The sequence below is a fragment of the Phragmites australis genome, chromosome 6 (assembly GCF_958298935.1).
Source record: "Phragmites australis chromosome 6, lpPhrAust1.1, whole genome shotgun sequence".
Classification (NCBI taxonomy): Eukaryota; Viridiplantae; Streptophyta; class Magnoliopsida; order Poales; family Poaceae; genus Phragmites; species Phragmites australis.
In genome coordinates this window covers 15,426,606-15,447,193 of record NC_084926.1, presented here as the reverse complement: position 1 = coordinate 15,447,193, position 20,588 = coordinate 15,426,606, and the positions used below count along the sequence as shown (strand labels likewise).

Genomic DNA, 20,588 nt, shown 5'->3' with positions numbered 1-20,588 from the left:
CATATTGACATTAATTACTAAAACATATTAACCTTATACTATGGTTATTGATATTTCATTCTGTTTATGGATATACTGATCGATGTATGAATTTACTCTAGTTTAACTTAATCAATTGCTACTGATGTTGGAATTTATGTCCAGGGGAGTGGAAGAGGCGTTGCAGCTGTTTGGGGACAGTGGAGGGGTCCGCGTCTGTTCGGTTAGTCTATGACCAGGTGCTGCATGGATAGGACGGGGATGAAGGAGATAATGAACGGCCAGATGAGACTAAGACATGACGAGCAGACAGTCTATCATTCCAGTGATGTGGCTTAACTTGATTACAACTTTATAGGAATTAACGATATTAGTGGCCTCCATCTATATGAGATATATAGATATGGGAAAACAATACAATATTCCTCGGTCTCTGAAAATTTCTTATATCTCGTTCACCCAAAAGTACATATATTTAACATATTTGCCATCAAATTGGATTCTTGATGCTTACACTTGATGCAATTTCGGTTGGTGGCTGTCATGGTTAGAGTCTAGGTGGAGGAGGACTGGTGATAGAGCGCTAGTGACAATGTGGCGAGGTGGCGGTGGACCTCCCCAATCTTTCCGTGCTCGCGCGGCGCTCTGCCGTCGTGCTCCGCGGTGTCGCGCACTGGCTGTACCACGACGACCACGGCCCGTCCTCCCAACGATACGGCCTGCTCGCTATCCGGGTCGGAACTGAACAGGCGACGGAGATTGAGGTCCCAAGGTGTCCGCCGGCCGCTCCGGTGCTGCCCATACGAGATGGACCTGGTTCCCCTGCTTGCAGCCATGAAATCGTTCTGAATTCTGATGCTTCTTTCTCGAAAGCTAACTTGGAATGTTTTGATACTTTCAACTTTCATAGACGAGTAGTGACTGTTTGCTCATTCCTACGATACAAATTCATTCATTCGGAATGTCTAGTTCTCAGTTGGCTGAAAGTATTCAAGGTTTCTGTCGATAGTCAACTTACCGAGCCTTCTTCCTCTCCAGCACTGCTCCAACGAGATTAGGGCTCCAGGTTTGCCGGGGTTAGGTTTGGGGGTTCACCAGAGTCCCCGGGCTTAGAGGGAGACGGAGGCCCGGGCGCCCGGCGGTGGGAGGCGGCAGCGGCGGTGCAACCAGGCGGGGATTTGACAAATATGCTGAAGGTTTCCCTGTCCTGTGGCGGTGCACGTGTTCTGAGATTGATTAGCATAATAATTTCTGTCCCAATCCGCCCAACTCCAACTTCCTAGCTTTCGGTTTTCTCTCCATTTTTTTTTAATACCGGACTCCTTCCTAGAGCCTTCATTGGAGGTTTTTTGACAGAGATGTGATGTCGGGATCGAACACTGGCGGGCTCAGCTCATGCGTGGAGCTCTGCCGCTAGGCACCATGCCTGTTAGCTTCTCTCCAAATTGTGTGTTCTGACAGCCTGTAGGATTGCTACTGCAAGAATTGTGTGTTCATGTACAAAAGACGAAAGCTCCATTGAGTTGCCCTTTTGGGGATTTTTTTAGTATGTTTGTGCGATTCGTAGTATCAGAGAATTGATGTCCGATCTACCATGGTAAGGGCCTCATGTATGTCTTTTGTTCTATGTGGTAGATTCTCTTCAGCAAGAACATGGACCATCTCGGGAAAAAGAACCGTGTAAAACAAGAAGCCTAAAAGAACTGTAAAAAAAGATGTCTATTTGTAATGGTTTGAATGCCAGTACTTCCATTGACAGATTTGATGTAATCGATTCTTGTGTAACCTTCCATTTTCAGGGTATCAGTTCAATGGACGAATGGTGCAAAAACTATTTTGAAGTTCTAGTCAGATTGTTTTGGTCAGTGTAAGCTTCCATGTTCAGTGTAACCCTGTGCAAACCGTGGAGGTATCAGAATGTCAGGTAGTTTTTTTCCGAACGGCGTTTCCCACGGCACGGTCTTCATTGGAGACCATAGGGTGCTACTGAGCTTGGTGCTCGTCCGCTAGAATGTCAGATAGTTATGAGGAACAGAAGCTACTTTAGTAACAAATGCATCATCTTACTGCTGCTTTTTGCAAACAGTATAGCCGTACAGGTGGTCAGATTGTTAATTGTGAAGTTCAAAGTTCAAGTTGTATCTAATGGATGGAAGTCAATTGGAAAATATGTTTTATTTGATCGAGCTTATCCGATTCTTTTGTGGTTGATGAATCAGGTGTAACTGAATTGGAAATGGTGTGTGTTTGTTGTTGGAATTGATCTCGCTCTCTCTCCTAATGTATCCCAACTAACGTGCCAAGAAAAGGAGAGATCGAACCACGCTCGCGCTCTGATCGAGAGCACCAGCAACCCATGATTGCGGTCCCACCTTGCGCAATGCCATATAAACAGAAAGGGGAGTCCGGTGCCCACGTGATTCCTAATTCTCACGTTAGGCCTCAGCCCCCTTACACTCCCTAACCTAGCCGATCCTAAGAGGCACTGACATCAAGGTGAAGACTGCCGCCACCGCTTCTTCAAGCTCATCGATATCTTCTCCCCAGCACATCTGCATCATCTCCATCGACAGACTGCACGATGTCGTCCTCATCACCAAGGCGGTAACCCCTTCATCAACACACTGCACCACCCCACCATCAAGCACTGATGGCATCTTCAGGCTCAGGTATGTCACGCTTCCGCACTAATGTTAGGTGTTCAATTCCTTGAGCTAGGTTTCATGTTAATTAGCTAAGGTCAAGACCTAACATTCGTGTGAATTTTGATGCAACATGAGTACAGGAACTGCCAATGAAAATGTAAATTTGGATGTCAGATCAATGTGATGACCATTTCCACAACCAGCTGACAACTTCTATAATTGGAGAATGCTGTGAACAATTCTCACTCAACAACGCACAGCTATAACAAGGAGAATATGTCAACCATACATTTTCAGTTGGGACACTGGGTGTTGGCTGCTGCTGGTGGTCTGGCAGACTGGCACAACACACATGACCAAGTACACATATCAGCGCTCAAATCACATCATTATTCAAAACTTCACATCGTTGTTCAAATATAGCGACTGCTTAAAACTTCACATTACCGTTCAAAGCTTAGGACTAGCCAAACAAAAAAAGGGGACATATTTGGTCACAAGTATGGTCTGTCAAAGTAGCAAAATGTAATATCTACCTAGAAGCAGTATGGTATGAAGTCTTAACAATACAAGCTTGCAGTTATGGTATCAAGTGTAATCAGTATGCAGTATCAACAATAGGAGCTAGGAGCAAAACATTATCCAGTACCATCAGTATGAAGAATCAACATTATGTGCATCCTGCCATTTGTGGTTTATGTATGTGACTCATCAGTGGTGCCTCCGCAGCATGGATGTAGGAGGGAACTCCATCTCATAAGTGATCATGCTAAGCTCTTGGTTCCTTCTGATCAAGTATTGTAATTTAAATATTTTGTATTCTTCCTATAAAAACTTATTGGCAAAAGCTGCTATTGGAGGAATGAGTTGATGTCCAAAAGTGAAATCATGGAATTAATATTTAGTTTCTTGCTGGTTCACATTTTAGGCCCTACTTGGATTGTAAGATTTTCACGCAGATTTTTTTTAGATAATGAAAAGAAAAAAAAATCTGGTCTCTGCACCATGCAGCGCACACGACCTTTTCAGGCAGGTTTTAGAGGACTTCAATTCATTATGCTTTTGTAGCAAAATAAAAAGGTTGTCATATTCCTATGGGAAAACCATCCCTACGAAGTTCTACCTAAAAGTGACAGATTTGTCTTTCAAAGTTGAAATATCGTCATGAAAAAAGGTAAAGGGAAAACGCTGTAGTGCATAAAAACGTGCATGCAGCAATGCAGCTGATCAACTGACTTCTGTAGTGGGATTTTGGTTGCTCGGCAAGGAAGAAATATAGGCTGATCATTGAAACTGAGTGCAACTGTGCAAGCATCTGGTGTCATTATGGGTGCATTGGGAAGATCGTTCCCATGTAGCCTGCATCTTGTTAAAAGCTAGGTATCTTTCTTTGTATTTTAAGGTTTGCTCCGTTGTGTTGTTAGGAGGGAGGCAAATGATGTGGCTCACATTTGTGCTAAGTTTGAATGCATAACAAGTTGATGAGATGAACCTCAATGTGTCCGAGTTTATTCAGGCCATCCCTCCAAGATTACTGCAACCGCATTGGTTCAAGTTAATTGAAAGTTGTCTTCCTCCCTAAAAAAAAAAAGGACGTAAGTGTCGCGTCCCATATGAATAAAAATGCTCAAAGGGAAACTAGCGGCAAAAAGATCGTTAACAAACATCTTTTCCTTAATAGAAGGTACATATCGCAATGATCACACATTGATCAATTTTATTAACTAGCAGTTTTATTTTATTCAAACTCCTTAATACCATCATACACTCCATCAGCGATGACAGCCATCCCTTTTACACCATGACCTGAGGGGAAAATGTTGAAGGACGAGTTTTAGAAGGATCAATCTATTTCTTCAATTATCAGCACTCAGCATGTTGTGTGGTAGTATGAAAGGCGATATCAATCAATATTTTTTATCAGCACAACCAATTCCTACCTGATCAGGAAGAGGAGGAGCCTTGTCGTCAGGTTCATAAAGATCATGAAATCGCTTGTTCTTACTTTTATTATTGTAAGGATCGGTAACGTCTCAAAAGAAGAGGGTGAATAAGACATTTACAAACTAATGGTTCTAAAAACTTATAAGATAAATCTATCTCAATTTTTATCTAAATATACTATAAATTTATCTAGTGTGCCTACTCTACCGCTCAAGAGAATTGCAACCTACCATAATAAGGTAAATTGCAAGTATGTAAATACAGAAACGTAAATAAGGTAGGGAGATAAACTTAGCACAAGATATTTTTATCTCATTATATCATTGGTACACAAGCTACCTCTAGTTCACGTTGGAGCTCTATAAAAGATATGCTTCTGGTCACTAAGTCTCTTCCGATTACGGCTCTTGAGTTACCAAGTCACCAAGACAAAGCCTCAAGCACGATGAGCCACTAAGCCACTAAGCCACTAAGACGAGGTCTCACCACTAACCTCTTTTCCGGTAACTTGTACATGAGTACATCGTCTTCACTTTGCAGCTTTAGTCACAAAGATAAAGGCATTCGTGTCACCGTACAATTTTCTTGCTGTCGCTCCACACCAAGTTGAGGGGTCAACAAGTTACCGACGAGTTACCAAGACTCTAAGGCGCTGGCGTACCTCTCGGTACATGGTTGGATCACTCTTTAATCCACTTTCTAGATTGCAGCACCTAGCAACACTTCTCTCTAGGCCTATAAGAACTAATCACTCTCTAATAGTGTGCTTAATCACCTTGGATGAACACTTTATGCACTTGGATGACTTGGATGTCTTCTCAAATGTGTATGAGGTTCTCTGGACTCCAGCAGCTTTAAATGACTGAGTGGAGGGGTATTTATAGCCTCAACCCCGTGGACTAGCCGTTGCTCCAACGGCTCAACTTTACTATGAACACCAGATGATTCGGTGATAACAGTAGTACAAGCACCGGACCATTCGATGAGTACAGTATAAGAAACTAGCCGTTGGAACTCCACTCAAATACATTCTGAACACCGGATTATCCGATGTATCCTTCACTTTCATCACCGGACTATTCGGTGTGTTATCTTGCACCAAGCTGAGCCATTTCTTCTCTGTGCAATTAGTCCAGTGTGTAGACCCTTTGATCATCGGACCTTTTTTTGTGTTGACCTTCATTTGCTTTGACATCTTCCTGAAAAACACTCCGGTGTGTTGAAATCTTTCCTTCCCTCATTTGCACAGCTTCTGTTAAATGCTCTGATGTAGACATTCAGTGTGTAGTACTCTGCTCACCGGACCATCCGGCGAGATCTTCATTTTCCTCTTCTGAGTGAAAACACTCCGGTGTGTATAGCCTTCTGAGCATCGGACCATCCAGTGAATATAACACACCTAGGAGGAATACTTTGGTGTGTAGAAAGTACTGAGCACCAGAACATCCGGTATACTTATTTTTTCTGGGACTTGTCCAATTCAGTCCAAACTTTATCCCGACTTCGATGGCTTTTTCATGTATTATATCCATGAGACCTACTAACGTATGTTCTTGACAAACATATTAGTCCTATTGACTATGTTGTTATTAATCATCAAAATCATAATCATAACCTAATAGGGTCATTTTCGCTACAATCTCTCCCTTTTTGGTGATTGATGACAACACAACCAAAGCACGAGGCAAATGATACCAATTAAGAAAATACATGATTTTAAAAGTTTACAAAACCATACCTCTTTGCTTGGATGCATGGTAAGAACAAATTATGATACCAATTGTAAGGACATTCATATTATTATCAACATTATATCTCTCTTTTTGCTACAATTTTCCTCAACATTATGTCCCCTTTAGTTGTGGCTGCCATGTAGATAGTTCCTCTTTTTTCTTCATTGCCACTATCTCTCTTGATCGACCCATTCAAGAGTTTCTTTATCTTTATATTGGTGATGACCTCTTTAGCCAGCCAAAAAGGTTGGTTCTACCCCCTGATCCTTTCTCTTAACCATATGTGCAACAATTTTGCTATAGTTTTTCTTCTTGAGCTTGTAGTAGTTGCTCTTGGTCTTGGTCTTGTAGTTGGGTTTGGTGTAAATGTTGGAGGTCTTTTTGGAGAGGTTCATCATCATATTTTTCTCCTTGGTCTTCTTATTGACTTCTTTGTATTAAAAGGACTTGTGACATTCTTGATGGCACTTGAAACATGTCACGGTGGACCCCTCCGCAAGTTTTTTCACTATAGTAGCATAGTTATCTTGTGCAATAAGTTCATTAGATGGTTCTATAACAACATTATCTATACATGTCTCATTGTAAAAGGTTGAGCTAGATAAATCAATTAAATTATCACAAGACGTGAAAACATCTACCTTAGATTTGAAATTAAAGAGAGAGATAGATTGCTTTAAAGAGGCCTTAGATTGATATTCAATGCACTTAAATTTTGTCTTAAGCTCTTCATGCTCATTGTTTAGCAATTCGAATTTGCTCAATAATTGTTCATAATTAGATACAAAGGTAGTATGAATATTATTAAGGGCATTAAATTTCTTTAATTCTTTAGATTGTTTCTTGATGTCCCTTTTTTGCTCATTGATCAAACTAAGAAGTTCTTCTTAAGATGGTGAATCCTTATTGGATTCATCATCACTTATATCGCTTTTCACGTCTTTGATCGTAAGGCACTTGTGTGATAACTTGCATGATGACGACTTGCGTGATGATGACCTTGAGGATGAGCTTCTCTTCGAGGAGTGGATGGTGAGCCTCTCATCGCTTGAGATTGAATCTTCATCATCACTCACCTATCTTCCCATGATTGCAAATGCTTTGCTTCTTCCTCTTGTTTTCCTCTTGTTCTTGGGCTTCTTCTCTTTCTTGATATGATTAGATGATCAATCTTGACATTGATCCTCTTGATGTTCTTCTCCAATTGTGAGAAGAGCTTAGCCATATTAGGATCAATCTATTTATCACTTGAGGTGCTTTGCTCATCTTCTTCATCACCATCTTCACTTGATCTTGACTCTTGCTCTTATCTCCTCATCTTTGCCTTCATGTGTGAAAATGGTGCTTGCTTGCTTGTGAGGGCAAGATTCTTGGTGCCAGATGAGGTAGAAGCTTCAACCCATATGTTTATGGTCATCTCATGGACGGTGATCTTTTTTAGTACTGGCTTGGTGTCATCTTGCTCATGTTGTGATTGTTGTATACGATGGAGACGATTAGCTTGTATTTTGAAAGAAGAGCTTGAAGTATTTTTCTTACCACTTGAACGTCTTTAATTGGCGTCAAACTTAAACTATTGATCTCATTAACAAGAATATTAAATCAAGAGTACATATCATTAGCACTTTCATGGGTAAATTATTTGATACTATTGAGCTTAGTAACAAGCACATGATATTTCTCATTGCGCACATTCTTTATGCCTTCATGCATTTTAATAAGATTAGTCCAAATATCATGTGTATTGGTGAGAGAATATATCATATTGAATGTATCGATGCTAAGAGATGATAAAATGATACTCTTCACCATAACATCAGATTGCCTCTCCTTGTTTATGAGACGATGTCTCATCTCCTCCTCGGTACTCTCCAAACATCTATACATTTGGTTTGCAAATAACATATCACTAGAATTTTCCAATGGGAAAAATTAGTACTGCCAAAGTGTGGAGCACTATCAATATCCATCCCAACCTCATACGTCACAACTCTAGGCGATTAAACATATCTCTTATGAGTATTCAATACTTGTATGAACACATTAAGGGGGAGTATATCCTATATGTTGTGATTTTTAGACTAATATGTGTTTCAAGTGATATTTTTTGTAGTCTCATGGAGCAATATACAAGTCCTCGGAGGTATGAAATGCTTAAAGGCTTCAATTGGTATCTTTGCCAATTCATTTGTTCATTTAAGCTACCTCTATACATAATATGACTTAAACTTTCATCTTGATATAGTGTCTAGTTGTGTACATATCTCTCATATGTGTGCACATATATAGTAGGAGTTTAAATTATATCATGTGAGTTTTATGAATTCTGATCCGTGTGCTTTTAGTTCAATTGGCACCATATTCTTGAAATTGTATCTTCACAAGTGGTATCCCTTCAATTGGTATCATTTTGTTGGATCTTGATTTATGAAGCTTTCTCCCATATGCTCTGACGCTCTTCCTCGAGGTCAACATGTGTTTGTAGCCCTTTTTGAAATTGTATACAAAGGGTGAGAAGTTTGATGACCAAAGCAAGAGGTATGTCTAGTGGAGAACAAGTAAAAACGCAAGATGCCAAGGTTGAAAAAGAGAGACTCATCTATATTTGGTATCAAGAGCATGCAATGGAGAAGCTTTTGCATGGGTTGATTAAGGGAGATATTTGTAATTGAGAAAAGCGGAGCCACAACAAAGGGGGACTAAGTGGTAAGAATATGCATCCAAACAATATGGTAAGGTTGTAGCGAAAATAGCCCTATTAGGCCATGATTGTGATTGGTGATTAATGATAACGTATTCAATGGGACTAACATGTTTGTCAAGTATATACTTTAGTATGTCTCATGGATGCAATACATAAAGAACCCATCGTAGTCGGGACAAAGTTTGGTTGAATTGGAAAGTCCCAGGAGATTTATTCTCACCAGATGGTGCAATGTACTGAAGGTAGTACTCACGGAGCTTTGTGTCCTGATGCAGTTGAACTCACCGGATAGTCCGATGTTAAGCAAGTTCAACACACCGAACAATGAACGGTGCAAAGAGAAAGCAGAAGACCTCACCGGATGGTCCGGTGCTTAGGAAGTGTGCTCATTAGAGCATTTCTTACAGTGGGTGAGGATCACCTCACTGGATGGTCCGGTGCTCAATGTGTACTATACACCGGAGCATTTCCAAAGAATAAAGAGAAGAAGCCATAAGCCAGATGGTCCGATGTGAAGAACTGTGTGCACTAGAGGCTTACACTGGAGTATTTTACACAGAGAGGATGTAAAGGCGCGGTTTGGCTCAGGTTAACTCACCGGATAGCCTGTTGATGGAGATGAAGTATACACCAGAGTGTCCGGTGTTCACAGTGATTTTGAGTTGGAGTCCAATGGCTAGTTTCTACTGGTGTACACACCAGATGGTCTGATGCTTGTACCGCTTTTGTCATCTGATCATCCGGTGTTAACAGTTTCTATGAGGCGTTGGGGCAATAGTTAGTTGATGGATTTGAGGCTATTTATACCTTTCCACTCAGTCATTTGAAGTGTTCGGAGTCCAGAGAAGTCTATATACACTTGAGAAGACATCAAAGTTATCAAAGTGCTTAAAGTGTTCATCCAAGACGATTAAGCACACTATTAGAGAGTGATTAGTGCTTATAGGACTAGAGAAAAGTGTGGCTAGGTGCTGCAACCTAGGAAGTAGATCAATGAGTGATCCAACCGTGTACCGTGAGGTACGTTGGCGCCTTGAAGTCTTGGTGACTCGTCGGTAACTTGTTAACCCTCCAACTTAGTGTGGAACAGCGGCAAAAAGATTGTGCGGGGATGCGGAGGCCTTTTGTTTATGACTAAAGCTCCGAAGTGAAGACGACATTAAAGTGACCAGAAGAGAGGTTAGTAGTGAGATCTTGTCTTGGTGGCTTAGTTGCTCATTGTGTTTGAGGTCTTGTCTTGGTGACTTGGTAGCTCAAAAGTTATGATTGGAAGAGACTTGGCAACCGGGAGCATATCCTTTGTAGAGCTCTAACGTGAACTAGAGGTGGTATTCATGCCATTGATACCACGGGATAAAAATTTCTTATGCCGAGTTTGCTTTCTTTGTCTTGTTTATGTTTCTGTATTTACATTCTTACAATTTATCTTCCTAGATAGGTTGCAATATTTTTTAAATGGTAGAATAGACACACTAGATAAACCTAGATCACATTTATATAGAAATTGATATAGGTTTATCTTGTGTAGTTTATGGAGACGATTTAGTTTTTAAGTGTTCTAATTCATGTCACGTCCCAAATTCTTAATCACACATTTAAGCAAAATCATGCTTCTTAAGCATTGTGCTTAATTTTACATAATGGTAATTCGGAGCACTAATGCACTTCGTTAAAAATCATTTGGATAAGAGAAAGAAAATTGAGGGAGAAAACAATTGAAGTTGCATTGGAAATACCCATTTTCTCTAACATGTGGGCCCACATGTGGCCCCACACCTCATCCACTCCCTCTCTCAAGTGGGCAGCACCCCATCTGCCCTCTCTCTCTCCTCTCCTCACTCCACACGTCCCCCCCCAAGCTGCAGCAGCAGCTCCCCTCCCTCTCTCCCTCTTCCACTCAAGCTCACTCTCTCTTTTCTCCCAAAATCCGAGCTCAAGTGGAGGATTCAAGGTATGCATGTGGTACCATTGCATTCTTTAGCTCATGAGCTACTCATCTATCCAATCCATTCTCGTTTTCGTGGAAGAATCGAGTAGTTCTTGAAGTTCTTGGCGTTCTTGAGCTTTTTGGAGCAAAAATGGGGTTTTAGTCGAAAATGAGCTCTAGAGTAGTGTGGATAGTTTATGAGTAAGTTCTAGTACCCTTGGACTACTCCTAACATATTCCCTTTAGGCTTGGAAAAGATCGCAACTCGAATCAACCAAAAATGCACTCGAGAACAGCTTTCTGGGCTGACTCGGATACTCCAGACTCACCCGGATACTCCGGGTTCAGCAGAAATAGTCCGTTGAATTGTGTTCAAAATTTATTAGGGTTTAGGGTGCAAGTTTGCTTTAGAACCTTTAATTAGGGCATATGCACGTTTGTGTAGCACAGATCTGTAAAGTGAGTCAAATCACCCGAGGGGAAAAATCATGAAGAACCCAAGTCTGTATCACACGAATTATCCGGTCAAACCCAGAGACTCTGGGTAGGTATGTGATCGTGTAGCTGAGAGCTTCGTTCGGAACCTCACTTGGAGTGTTCGGCCCATCCCGGATAGTCCGGACCAACCCGGAGGTTTCGGGTTAAGTTAGAATAGTGCTAACCGAGAGCCTTCACCGGAGGATGGTCTGGATACTTCGGAACTCGGACATTCCAGATTCAGCCGGATACTCCAAAACTCGGACATTCCGGATTCACCCGGATACTCCGGGCCAATCAAATAAAAAGCAGCAACCGACCACCTCTTCCGGAGGTTCACCCGGAGGGTCCGAGCTGGGATACTCCGAACCAATCTGGATACTCCGGATGGCTGTTAATTTCCGGATTTCATTTAGATCATTTAGTATTGCATTAATTCATATATCTTATACTTCTAGCATTTTGTTAAGCTTTGTGGCATATTTTTTGCACTTCATTCATACTCATTGCATTGCACGCGTTGATCCTTTTTAGAGATCACCGATCCGTCGATCCTGGAGGCCAAGAGCGATCCCGAGGCGCCCCACCTATTTGAGCCAGTGCATCCAGGCAAGCAACTAAGCATATTGATCCCTCTTGTGAAATTGGATAAGTCTAAAATTGATGAAATATGCTTATGTTGCATATTTAGTGAGTCAGTGTCGGGTACCAATGGGTAGAACCTATGCCGGTTGCATTCTTTTACTTTGAATACTTGTGTATTTACATTCCTTGCAGCCTTGAGATGTTGTCAATGTCTAGGCATGAGTTCGACTTATATGCTTAGCCATGCTTAAGTCATTCGGTAGAAGTTAAATGACGGAGCATCCTGTTGTTTGCAAGCATAGGACCTTCTTATGATTACATACACTTGTTGAGATTGAGATGGTTGTATGAGTGGTGAGTATGAGACGAGGTGTGGGCGGTGCTAGGAGGTGTTTTGTCCTGCCCGGATGTGAAGTTCCCCTGGGTAGGTTGGTAGAGGAAACCGGACACCGTAGACTGCTTTGTGCTAGTTTAGCACCGATCGTCGGTGTTGTTGGCTTTAGCACTTACCTTACTCACCACATGCCGATCTAATAGTAAGGCGAGATGAATACCTTCGTAGCTGTCGCTTTTTGGGCTTGGACATCGATGGTGTGAGCGGGCGAGCTTGTAGCGGTACTAGTTTGCTCCGGGAGTAGTTCTAGTACCACCGCGCCAAGCGATGCATGATCCAAACGGTTAGGGCTAGTTGGGAAAGGTTGTCACGAGTACCCCTTATGTGCACTTTGACGGTGGCACAAACCGAATGGTCCTCGTGTCGTGTGGGTCCATAAGTATCCCCCTGCAGGGTGTATAAACAGTTCGAACTGCCGCGCTCTTGGTCATGAGCATGCTTTTGTCCATTTGCATCGGTTGTAGTGTTTCGAGTGTGGTTTGTGGTTCAGTATGTGGGAGATGGTGATGTTGGTCCTCGTTACTTATTGATATACATGTTGTTTACAGTTACACTTGTTCAGTTGTTAGTTGCAGGGTAGTTTTCATATGCTTTGGTTAAGTTTCAGTTGTTCACACATATGTCTAGGATGCTTAGTGCTTATGTTTTACCTAACCTTTGGTTCATCCTTGCTAATGATCAATGAATAATCCTTGGAGTCGAGCTATGTATATGTGCTCTATATGGTTTAAGTCTTGCGAGTACCTTCGTACTCATGCCTGCGCTTTCAGGTACTCTTGTTGCTGGAGAAGAGACTGTTTTTGGCTACATCGTGCCTGCCGATCAGGGTGGCGGACAAGAGTAGTGCATCCTACTCTGAAGGTGGCGTGCTGAGACGGTGCCTAAGGGCATGTGGTGCCGTTCTCTTTTGTGGTTTATAAGTTTAACTTTTCCGCTGCGTAGTTATTTTGTAGTTAGGAGTTGAGGGGTTTTGTCTCCTCCTAGATCGCTTTTGTTGTAAATTATGAAAATCAGTTGCATGCTTAATACTTGTAATATAAATGTTTATTACTCGCTCTTTATTAAGCTATGTTGTGATGTCTATGTTGGAAGGCATGTGTTCCGATCATTTGGCACAAAACACGTGCCGGGACTACCGTAGCGGTATTCTGTTTAATCGCTGAAGTCATGATCGTGTCAGTGATCGACTTAGTGATTAATTAGAATACTGTATGGAAGGTTCCTCACAATTCACCCCCTATTAGGCCATCACCGTTCCCTACATGTAGCCTTCACCTTCGCCCTCCCACCGTGACACCAATCTCCTAGCCCATTCTAGCACAGGCGTTGCTGCCATCGACGTCATAAATGATGCCGACTCCCTTTTTCTGCTCAGTCGGACGGTCGTTAGCCATCCTCCATGCTGACGGCCTAAACACCGACATCTCCTTCTCCGGCTGATGTGAGCCCTCCGGGCCCATCTGCTTGGTGTTGATAGCGGCGGCCGGGAGACGGAGCCAAGTAGCGGTGATGGCACCCTGCAAGCAATCCAACTCGGTTTGCAGATCCCGCGAAGGTGCGATCCTCCCCGTCAGTGGTGCCATCACCCGATGCCAGCCACACAGCGACGACGCCTAGCAGGCTATGAGGTGGCGACGCCTGACCAAGATCAAGGCGGGTGCAGTGGCCAGCCCAGATCCATCTAGCCTAGATCTAGCCAGCCCAAGATGGTGGAATGCGACGGCGGCGCCCGACCGCCATGGTGCCCGATGGAGTCACATGGACCGGTGGAGGCTGGCCCCTTCAGTGGCAAGCGGCACCTACAGGCGGTGGCCAGCCAAAGCGGCAGCCGCACCTAGCGAAGCTTGCCGTAGTGGTAGCAACGGTCGCGCCCGGTGAGCTGAGACGCAGCAACGGCATACTAGCCGAAGAGACGGCACACAGGGCGGTTGCACCAGGCCAGCTGATGTGGCAGCGGGTGGCCATGCCCGCCCGATCTGCTCCGGCGGAAGCGTGCGGATGGCGACGACCAGCCAAGAAGGCAGCAGCGCCATTGGGCGGCGGCCAGCCAACCCACATCGACGGCGCTCGGCTAGTTGGCGATTATGCCCTCCCCGACCAGCGACTAGGCCCTCCATGGCCGGCGTCGGCCAACCGGCCTGCGACACCACCAAGATCAAGGCGGGTGCAATGGCATGGGGGTGAGGATGAGGAACCCTAACCCTAACCCCCAGGCCAGCTTATATACGCCAAGCCCAAATGGGTTGACACACCCAAGCCGAATGGGCTAGATGGGCCGCTACAGTGCTGAGTCGAATTGGGCTTAGAGCCGAATAACAACTTGGCATGCTATTTTTTCATAAAAGCTCTCAGGTTTTCGTAAAATTACACGCCATAGTTAAATTCATATAAAAATTGAGGTTTTTATACGTTTAAGTCCTTAGACTTAATATTTATTGCATTATGTATTGTTCAAATAATATACAATTGCAATTTAGGCCCTCGGATATTCAAGAATTGCATGTTATTGTGTAAAAGATAAATTTTTAGTATTACCTCAGTAATACATTATCATTTTTTGTGATTACAATTTCTTACATAATGCTTATTGCTTAATTACAATTCAATATTTACATACATTTTTTTTTTTGCATTTTCAATACTTATTTAAGTCTCAGCTTAAATACTATGCAGATGATTATGCAAAACTTCGCGGTGATTACCTTATTATTGTATTGGCATAAACACAAGGTAGTAGAAACTATAACCATGGTTGCGGATGTAGTGTCGTCCATCTTAATTGGATGGTGTCTATGTTATAACAGCGAGTTACTCACCTATTGTTGTGAGGTCTACATCAAATGGTGATTACCTTTAATGTGTTTTCCAATATTTACATGCACAGAGACTAAGTATTTAACAGTGACCGCATATCACCCATTTTTCAAAATGAAGACCAATACTTTAGCACGGATTTTTCTTTTGCCATGAAGGTCTACACCAATAGGAATTCAATAGTCATATTGAATTATATTTTGCATTATTACAACATTTTCATGATATTTAATTTACTTTCATAGTAAATTAACTCAATTCATGGTATTTTCATGTAGAAAATTGCTCATATCACCAACAAAGATTTTCAAGAACTCGTGTTAGATGGTCACAACTATCTAATATGAGCAATGGATGTCAAGATCTCTATGACATCTCGAGATTTCATTTTAGCCATAACTGAACCTCTATATTTCTTAAGGCATCATCTCCATCCGGATCTGAAAAATGAATACCTGATGGAAGAAGATCAACTAACTCTTTGGACATCTCTCTCAAAGAGAGTTATGATCATCAAAAAGCTATGATCTTGCATGAAGCAACTCACGAATGGTCATATACTTGTTTTCAAGATTTTAAATTTGTGGTAGAATACAATTCAGTTGTTCATAAGATTTGCTCGAAGTTATGTTTCTACGATCAGTCCGTCTTCATCGCGGATATGGTTGAGAAGACATTGTCTACTTTTCTGCCAGCCAATAGGGCATTGCAACCGTAGTACCATACTCAAAAGTATATCAAGTATTTTGAATTAATCTATACATTATTTCAGGTAGTAAAACATGATAAACTTCTCATAAAGAATCATCAACAATACTCTACGGGTACGGCTCTACTGGCTGAAGTAAATACTGAGTTACAACAGCATGCACAACTAGCAAGAAAAAAAAAATGACAACACAAGGGCCTCTAGACTAGAAACGCGTCATCACTCCTAGGTTTGAACTTGAATCTACAAAACCGAAGCAGCATCAGAAGCAAGCACACAGTTGTAGTAGGCCAGACCAGCCCAGCACAGCTGATCGGCCCTGATCGCGATCGCAACGGTCAGGTCCAGTAACCCAAATTGTGCCTCGATCCGGTCCGCCCGTTCGTTATCCTCTCCGACCACACCCTCGCGTTATCCAGCATCAGCGCCCTCCCCTCCGCCACGTCAAGCCGCGACGCCAAGTGGCAGCGCCCCACTGGCGGAGAGGCGGCCCAGCCCCCACGGGGGGATAAGGCGCCCCCCTCCCTTCCCGACCTCAGCTTAATAACCATGCGGCGCCCGCCAAAACCTCCCCACGAAGCACGAGCACACCACGTCCACACGCGCGGCAGCAGAGCACAGCCGAGCGCCCGGCCGACGACTCGCAGCAGCCCAGCCGATGGCGTCGCTCACCATGATGGCGTGCTTCGCCGCCGTGGCGGCGGCCGCCCCCTCGCGCCGCGGCAGCCTCGCGGTCGCCAGGGCCGCCAAGGTTGAGCGCTGCCAGGAGCCTGCCAGGCTGGCGGCCGAGGAGGCGGAGGCCCGGCCGGCCGATGGGCGCCGCGCCGTGATGCTCGCGGCCGCGGCCGCGGCCGTGGCAGCCATCGGCGGGGCCGGGGCTGCGTCGGCGGAGCCCAAGAAGGGGACCCCAGAGGCCAAGAAGAAGTACGCGTCCATCTGCGTCACCATGCCCACCGCCAAGATCTGCCACAACTGAGGGCGCGAGCGCGTTGCAGTGACGCCGGGGGCGGTAAATATATGTACGGGTTTATCTCTTGTCCATTAATTCGAGCTTAGATGCGTGAGGCCTCCGCTTGGTCGCCATGGACGGTCTCAAAGTTGTAATGCCATTGCAAACTCGAGGACAAAACCGTTCTTGTTCCTTTACATGAATATGTGATCGATGTGTTTGTCTCTCCCTCTGCTGACGCTGAATCAATGGCGATTGGCGACGTCGAGTTAGGTACCCCTGCTTGCCGACGATGCTATGCTATGCGCCCGCGCGCGCGCGTACGAACAAAATCAAGTGGGAACTACTAGCAAGTTCGGAGAGGAATTCGTGGCGCTGCTTGTCGTAATGCTAGGGGCTGTCCAAATCGATTGGCCCCGTTTGCTATTTCTTTACAGAAAACCATCAATGGTGAACAAATTCAAGCTTTGGGCGAAATGTTCCCCCTTTCAGAATTCATACTTCAGAGTTCAGACTTAAGCCCCTGTGTTCGACGTTCGCTATCGTTCAGATGAGTTTGCAGACGAGCAAACTGCTTGTGCTTCTGTGGGCGTGGGCAGATAAAAGATGAGTCCAACTATACCCCGTAGTGTAATTTGAGCAGTTGATTTTACTCTTACCCCGTCTGATTCAAAATATAAACCAGCATATATAACAGCATAAGTAAATTTCTGTATGGCTTTGTTCGGTGTCTCTTGAATACAGATGGTAGTTCCTATTACGATATAACAGCGACAAAATGTACAGTTATGTTATTGTAAATGTAACTTGATAACAAATCCGCTGGTTTTCCTTGAAAAAAAACTTTCATGTGGTCAATGCAGAGCAACCCTTACGCTTCCCGTGTACGTAAGTTAAACTGCAGCTTCTCTGAAACAAATCATATCTAGTAGTAGAAAACTAGTATTAGAGCGATATATATAAATATGCCTATGTTCTGCCGTCTTCAACATGAACGTCAGAATGTGCGATTCGACTCTGTCGAATATCTAACTGCAGCATATATACATATAAGAGTACATTATATATAGATATAGTATATCGTACACATCTTTAACAATTTCGAATATGAACTCGAATCTGCGAGACCCAGTATACTCGGGATGTCGAAAGCCTATACTAGAAAGGTCTCGATCGGGTTAACCGACTCGAGTACAACTGATATCTATGTTGAATTCGGTTGCCTTGCCTTAACTAACAAGATAAATGACTTCCTATTGACTACGGCTGGACCCATGGTAGCGCCAGGACCCCTATAAAAGGCAGTGACCCAAACCCTCAGGAGTACAATCTATGCATACGCAACTCAACACAAGCGACAACAAGATCCTAACAATCGGTGAGACTCGATGACTTCAATCCTAGATTAGTTTAAATCCAATATGTTCTATTGCAATAGATCTAGCCACATTACTTGTACTCGAGACATCCATATATACAATATAATCCACACAGGACGTAGGGTATTACTCTAATCAGGGGTCCGAACCTGTATACATAGTGTGTCTTATTTTCTGCTCGATCCCTGATCTTGAAGGTACCTAGTTCAATTACACATATATTGTCAGGAACTAATCTTTGATAGTTAGCGCGTCAGGTAGGGACCTTTTATCAGTTTTCCATGATCGATCATGTCTCAAGTGCGCGTTCATGTTGGATTCTCCAACACCAGCTTCTACATCCGCTTTGAGTCGACGACAGTCATCTTCGCATCTCCTCCTGTCGGCTCTGAGATCACATTCGGAACTATGGCATACCACTAGGACGATCAGGGTGGACTGATTCACACCGGTATCATCGAGTTTAGCCCATTAGACGCATACCACGAGATGGGGTATCTCTATTAGGATCCTAAAGAGTATAATGTTCTTCAGTTCATGGACATCGACACCGACATTGAAAGTCACGAGAGCGGCGATGACGGCTCCATCGACGGTCAGAGCAGCCAAACAGATCGATTTGTGTTCATGGTCGGAGCCAACGACACACCCGTTGAGCAGATTGTGGAAGATCCGGACGTTGTGATGAAAAATGGGGTAGGAATCTCTAAGGTTCCAGCAGCGGCGATCGCAGCCCAAGGTATTGGTGCGGTCGGAGGGTTACCGCTAGGGACGACCATGGTGGGAGCTTTGCCTATCCCCAATACCGCTCATCATCGACGGACGATGGAGAGTCAAGTGAACCCAAATTTTCAACGACGACTCACCATGGGAACGCCTGTTGATCAAATGATACCTCCACCCACAATGATTCCAAGATCGAGGAATGAACTTCCTCAACATAGTGATCACGGAGCAACATCAGCTCGATCATCGTCGAGTCTAGGCAGTGGTGTTTTTAGTACACAGAAGCCAATGTTCAGGGTGCTCATATGATTCTAAGATCCTTCCCCGAGTTGGATCCGACGAATCCCCTAACCCCGATGGTTTATCAGCTCAAGACTCTGCTCGATGCGGCTCATCCAGGCGGCTCGAGTAAACAACCCTGGCGGCTCTAGGCACCATAGCCAGCAAGGCGGTGGTTTGAGGAGCCATGGACGCGGGCACCCCCGAGTCGAGGGAACGCAAATCGGAAGCTCGGGTGGTCGAGCTTGAGCACAGTCCTGGAGACTGAACTGTAACTGCCCCATCTAGACGTAGGAACTAGGAGACCTGAGGAACCGCATTCGACACAACCAGCACGATCTACGGAGAGTGATAGACAATCTTCGTGAGGGACACCGTGAAGATGATCATCATTATAATGACTACAGGTCTTCAAGACGAGGCAGTCAACGTGACTCCCTTGTCCGAAGAAACATGCATGATAGTCCTCCCCCATCTTCTCCTAAAGAATTCGATAGAGGTTGCGAAGCCTTCATGCTTGAGCTTATATGATGGTCTGAGAAGTTCAAAGCGGGTCCGATCCAAAAGTACGATGGGAAGATCAGTCCCAATGAGTGGTTACAGATTTACACCAATATTATTCGAGCAGCTGGTGGCGACAACAGGGTAATGGTCAATTACCTACTGACCACCCGCAATGGACATACAAGGTCTTGGTTGTTGAACCTGCCACCCAGCTCGGTCCGGTCATGGGCCGAGTTGAAGGCTTGATTCATCGCCAACTTCCAAGGTCTGTTCGAGCATCTGAGAATGGAAGATGATCTTCATCAACTGAACCAAGGTAAGGACGAATTCCTTCGAGACTTCATTCGTAGGTTTAGTGATAGGTGTAATACGATCCCGAACATCTTCGAAGGGCCAATCATCATCACTGTCACGTCCCAAATTCGTGACCACGGATTTAAGCCAAATCATGCTTCTTAAGCATTATGCTTAATTTTGGTAATGGTAATTCGGAACGCTAATGCACTTTGTTAAATGTCAATTGGATGAGAGAAGGAAATTCGGGAGAGAAAGGAGTTGAATTCACAGTTAAAATGGACTCCTTTCTCTAACACGTGGGCCCCACACCTCACCCACTCCCTCTCTCAAGTGGGAAGCACCCCACCTTCCCTCTCTCTCGTCCTCTCACTCCCCACGTCCCCACCCGAGTTGCTGCAGCTGCCCCCTCTCCCTCTCACTCTCCCACTCAAGCTCCCTCTCCCTTTCTCCCAAAATCCGAGCTCAAGTGGATGATTCAAGGTATGCATGTGGTACCATTGCATTCTCTAGCTCATGAGCTACTCATCTATCCAATCCATTTTC

The 20,588-nt window shown here is 44.0% G+C and overlaps 1 protein-coding gene across 1 annotated transcript; it reads left to right on the top strand.

Annotated features, from left to right (window-relative positions):
- The first annotated feature begins 16,461 nt into the window (after window positions 1-16,461).
- On the top strand, window positions 16,462-17,057 carry LOC133921882 (photosystem II 5 kDa protein, chloroplastic-like). Its single transcript, XM_062366958.1, has one exon. The coding sequence runs from the start codon at window positions 16,570-16,572 to the stop codon at window positions 16,885-16,887; it is 318 nt and encodes a 105-aa protein (XP_062222942.1). The 5' UTR covers window positions 16,462-16,569; the 3' UTR covers window positions 16,888-17,057.
- Window positions 17,058-20,588: the final 3,531 nt, after the last annotated feature.

Bases quoted from the DNA above. Each gene is read 5' to 3' on its own strand.
- LOC133921882 (XM_062366958.1), top strand. From the start codon at position 16,570: ATGGCGTCGCTCACCATGATGGCGTGCTTCGCCGCCGTGGCGGCGGCC.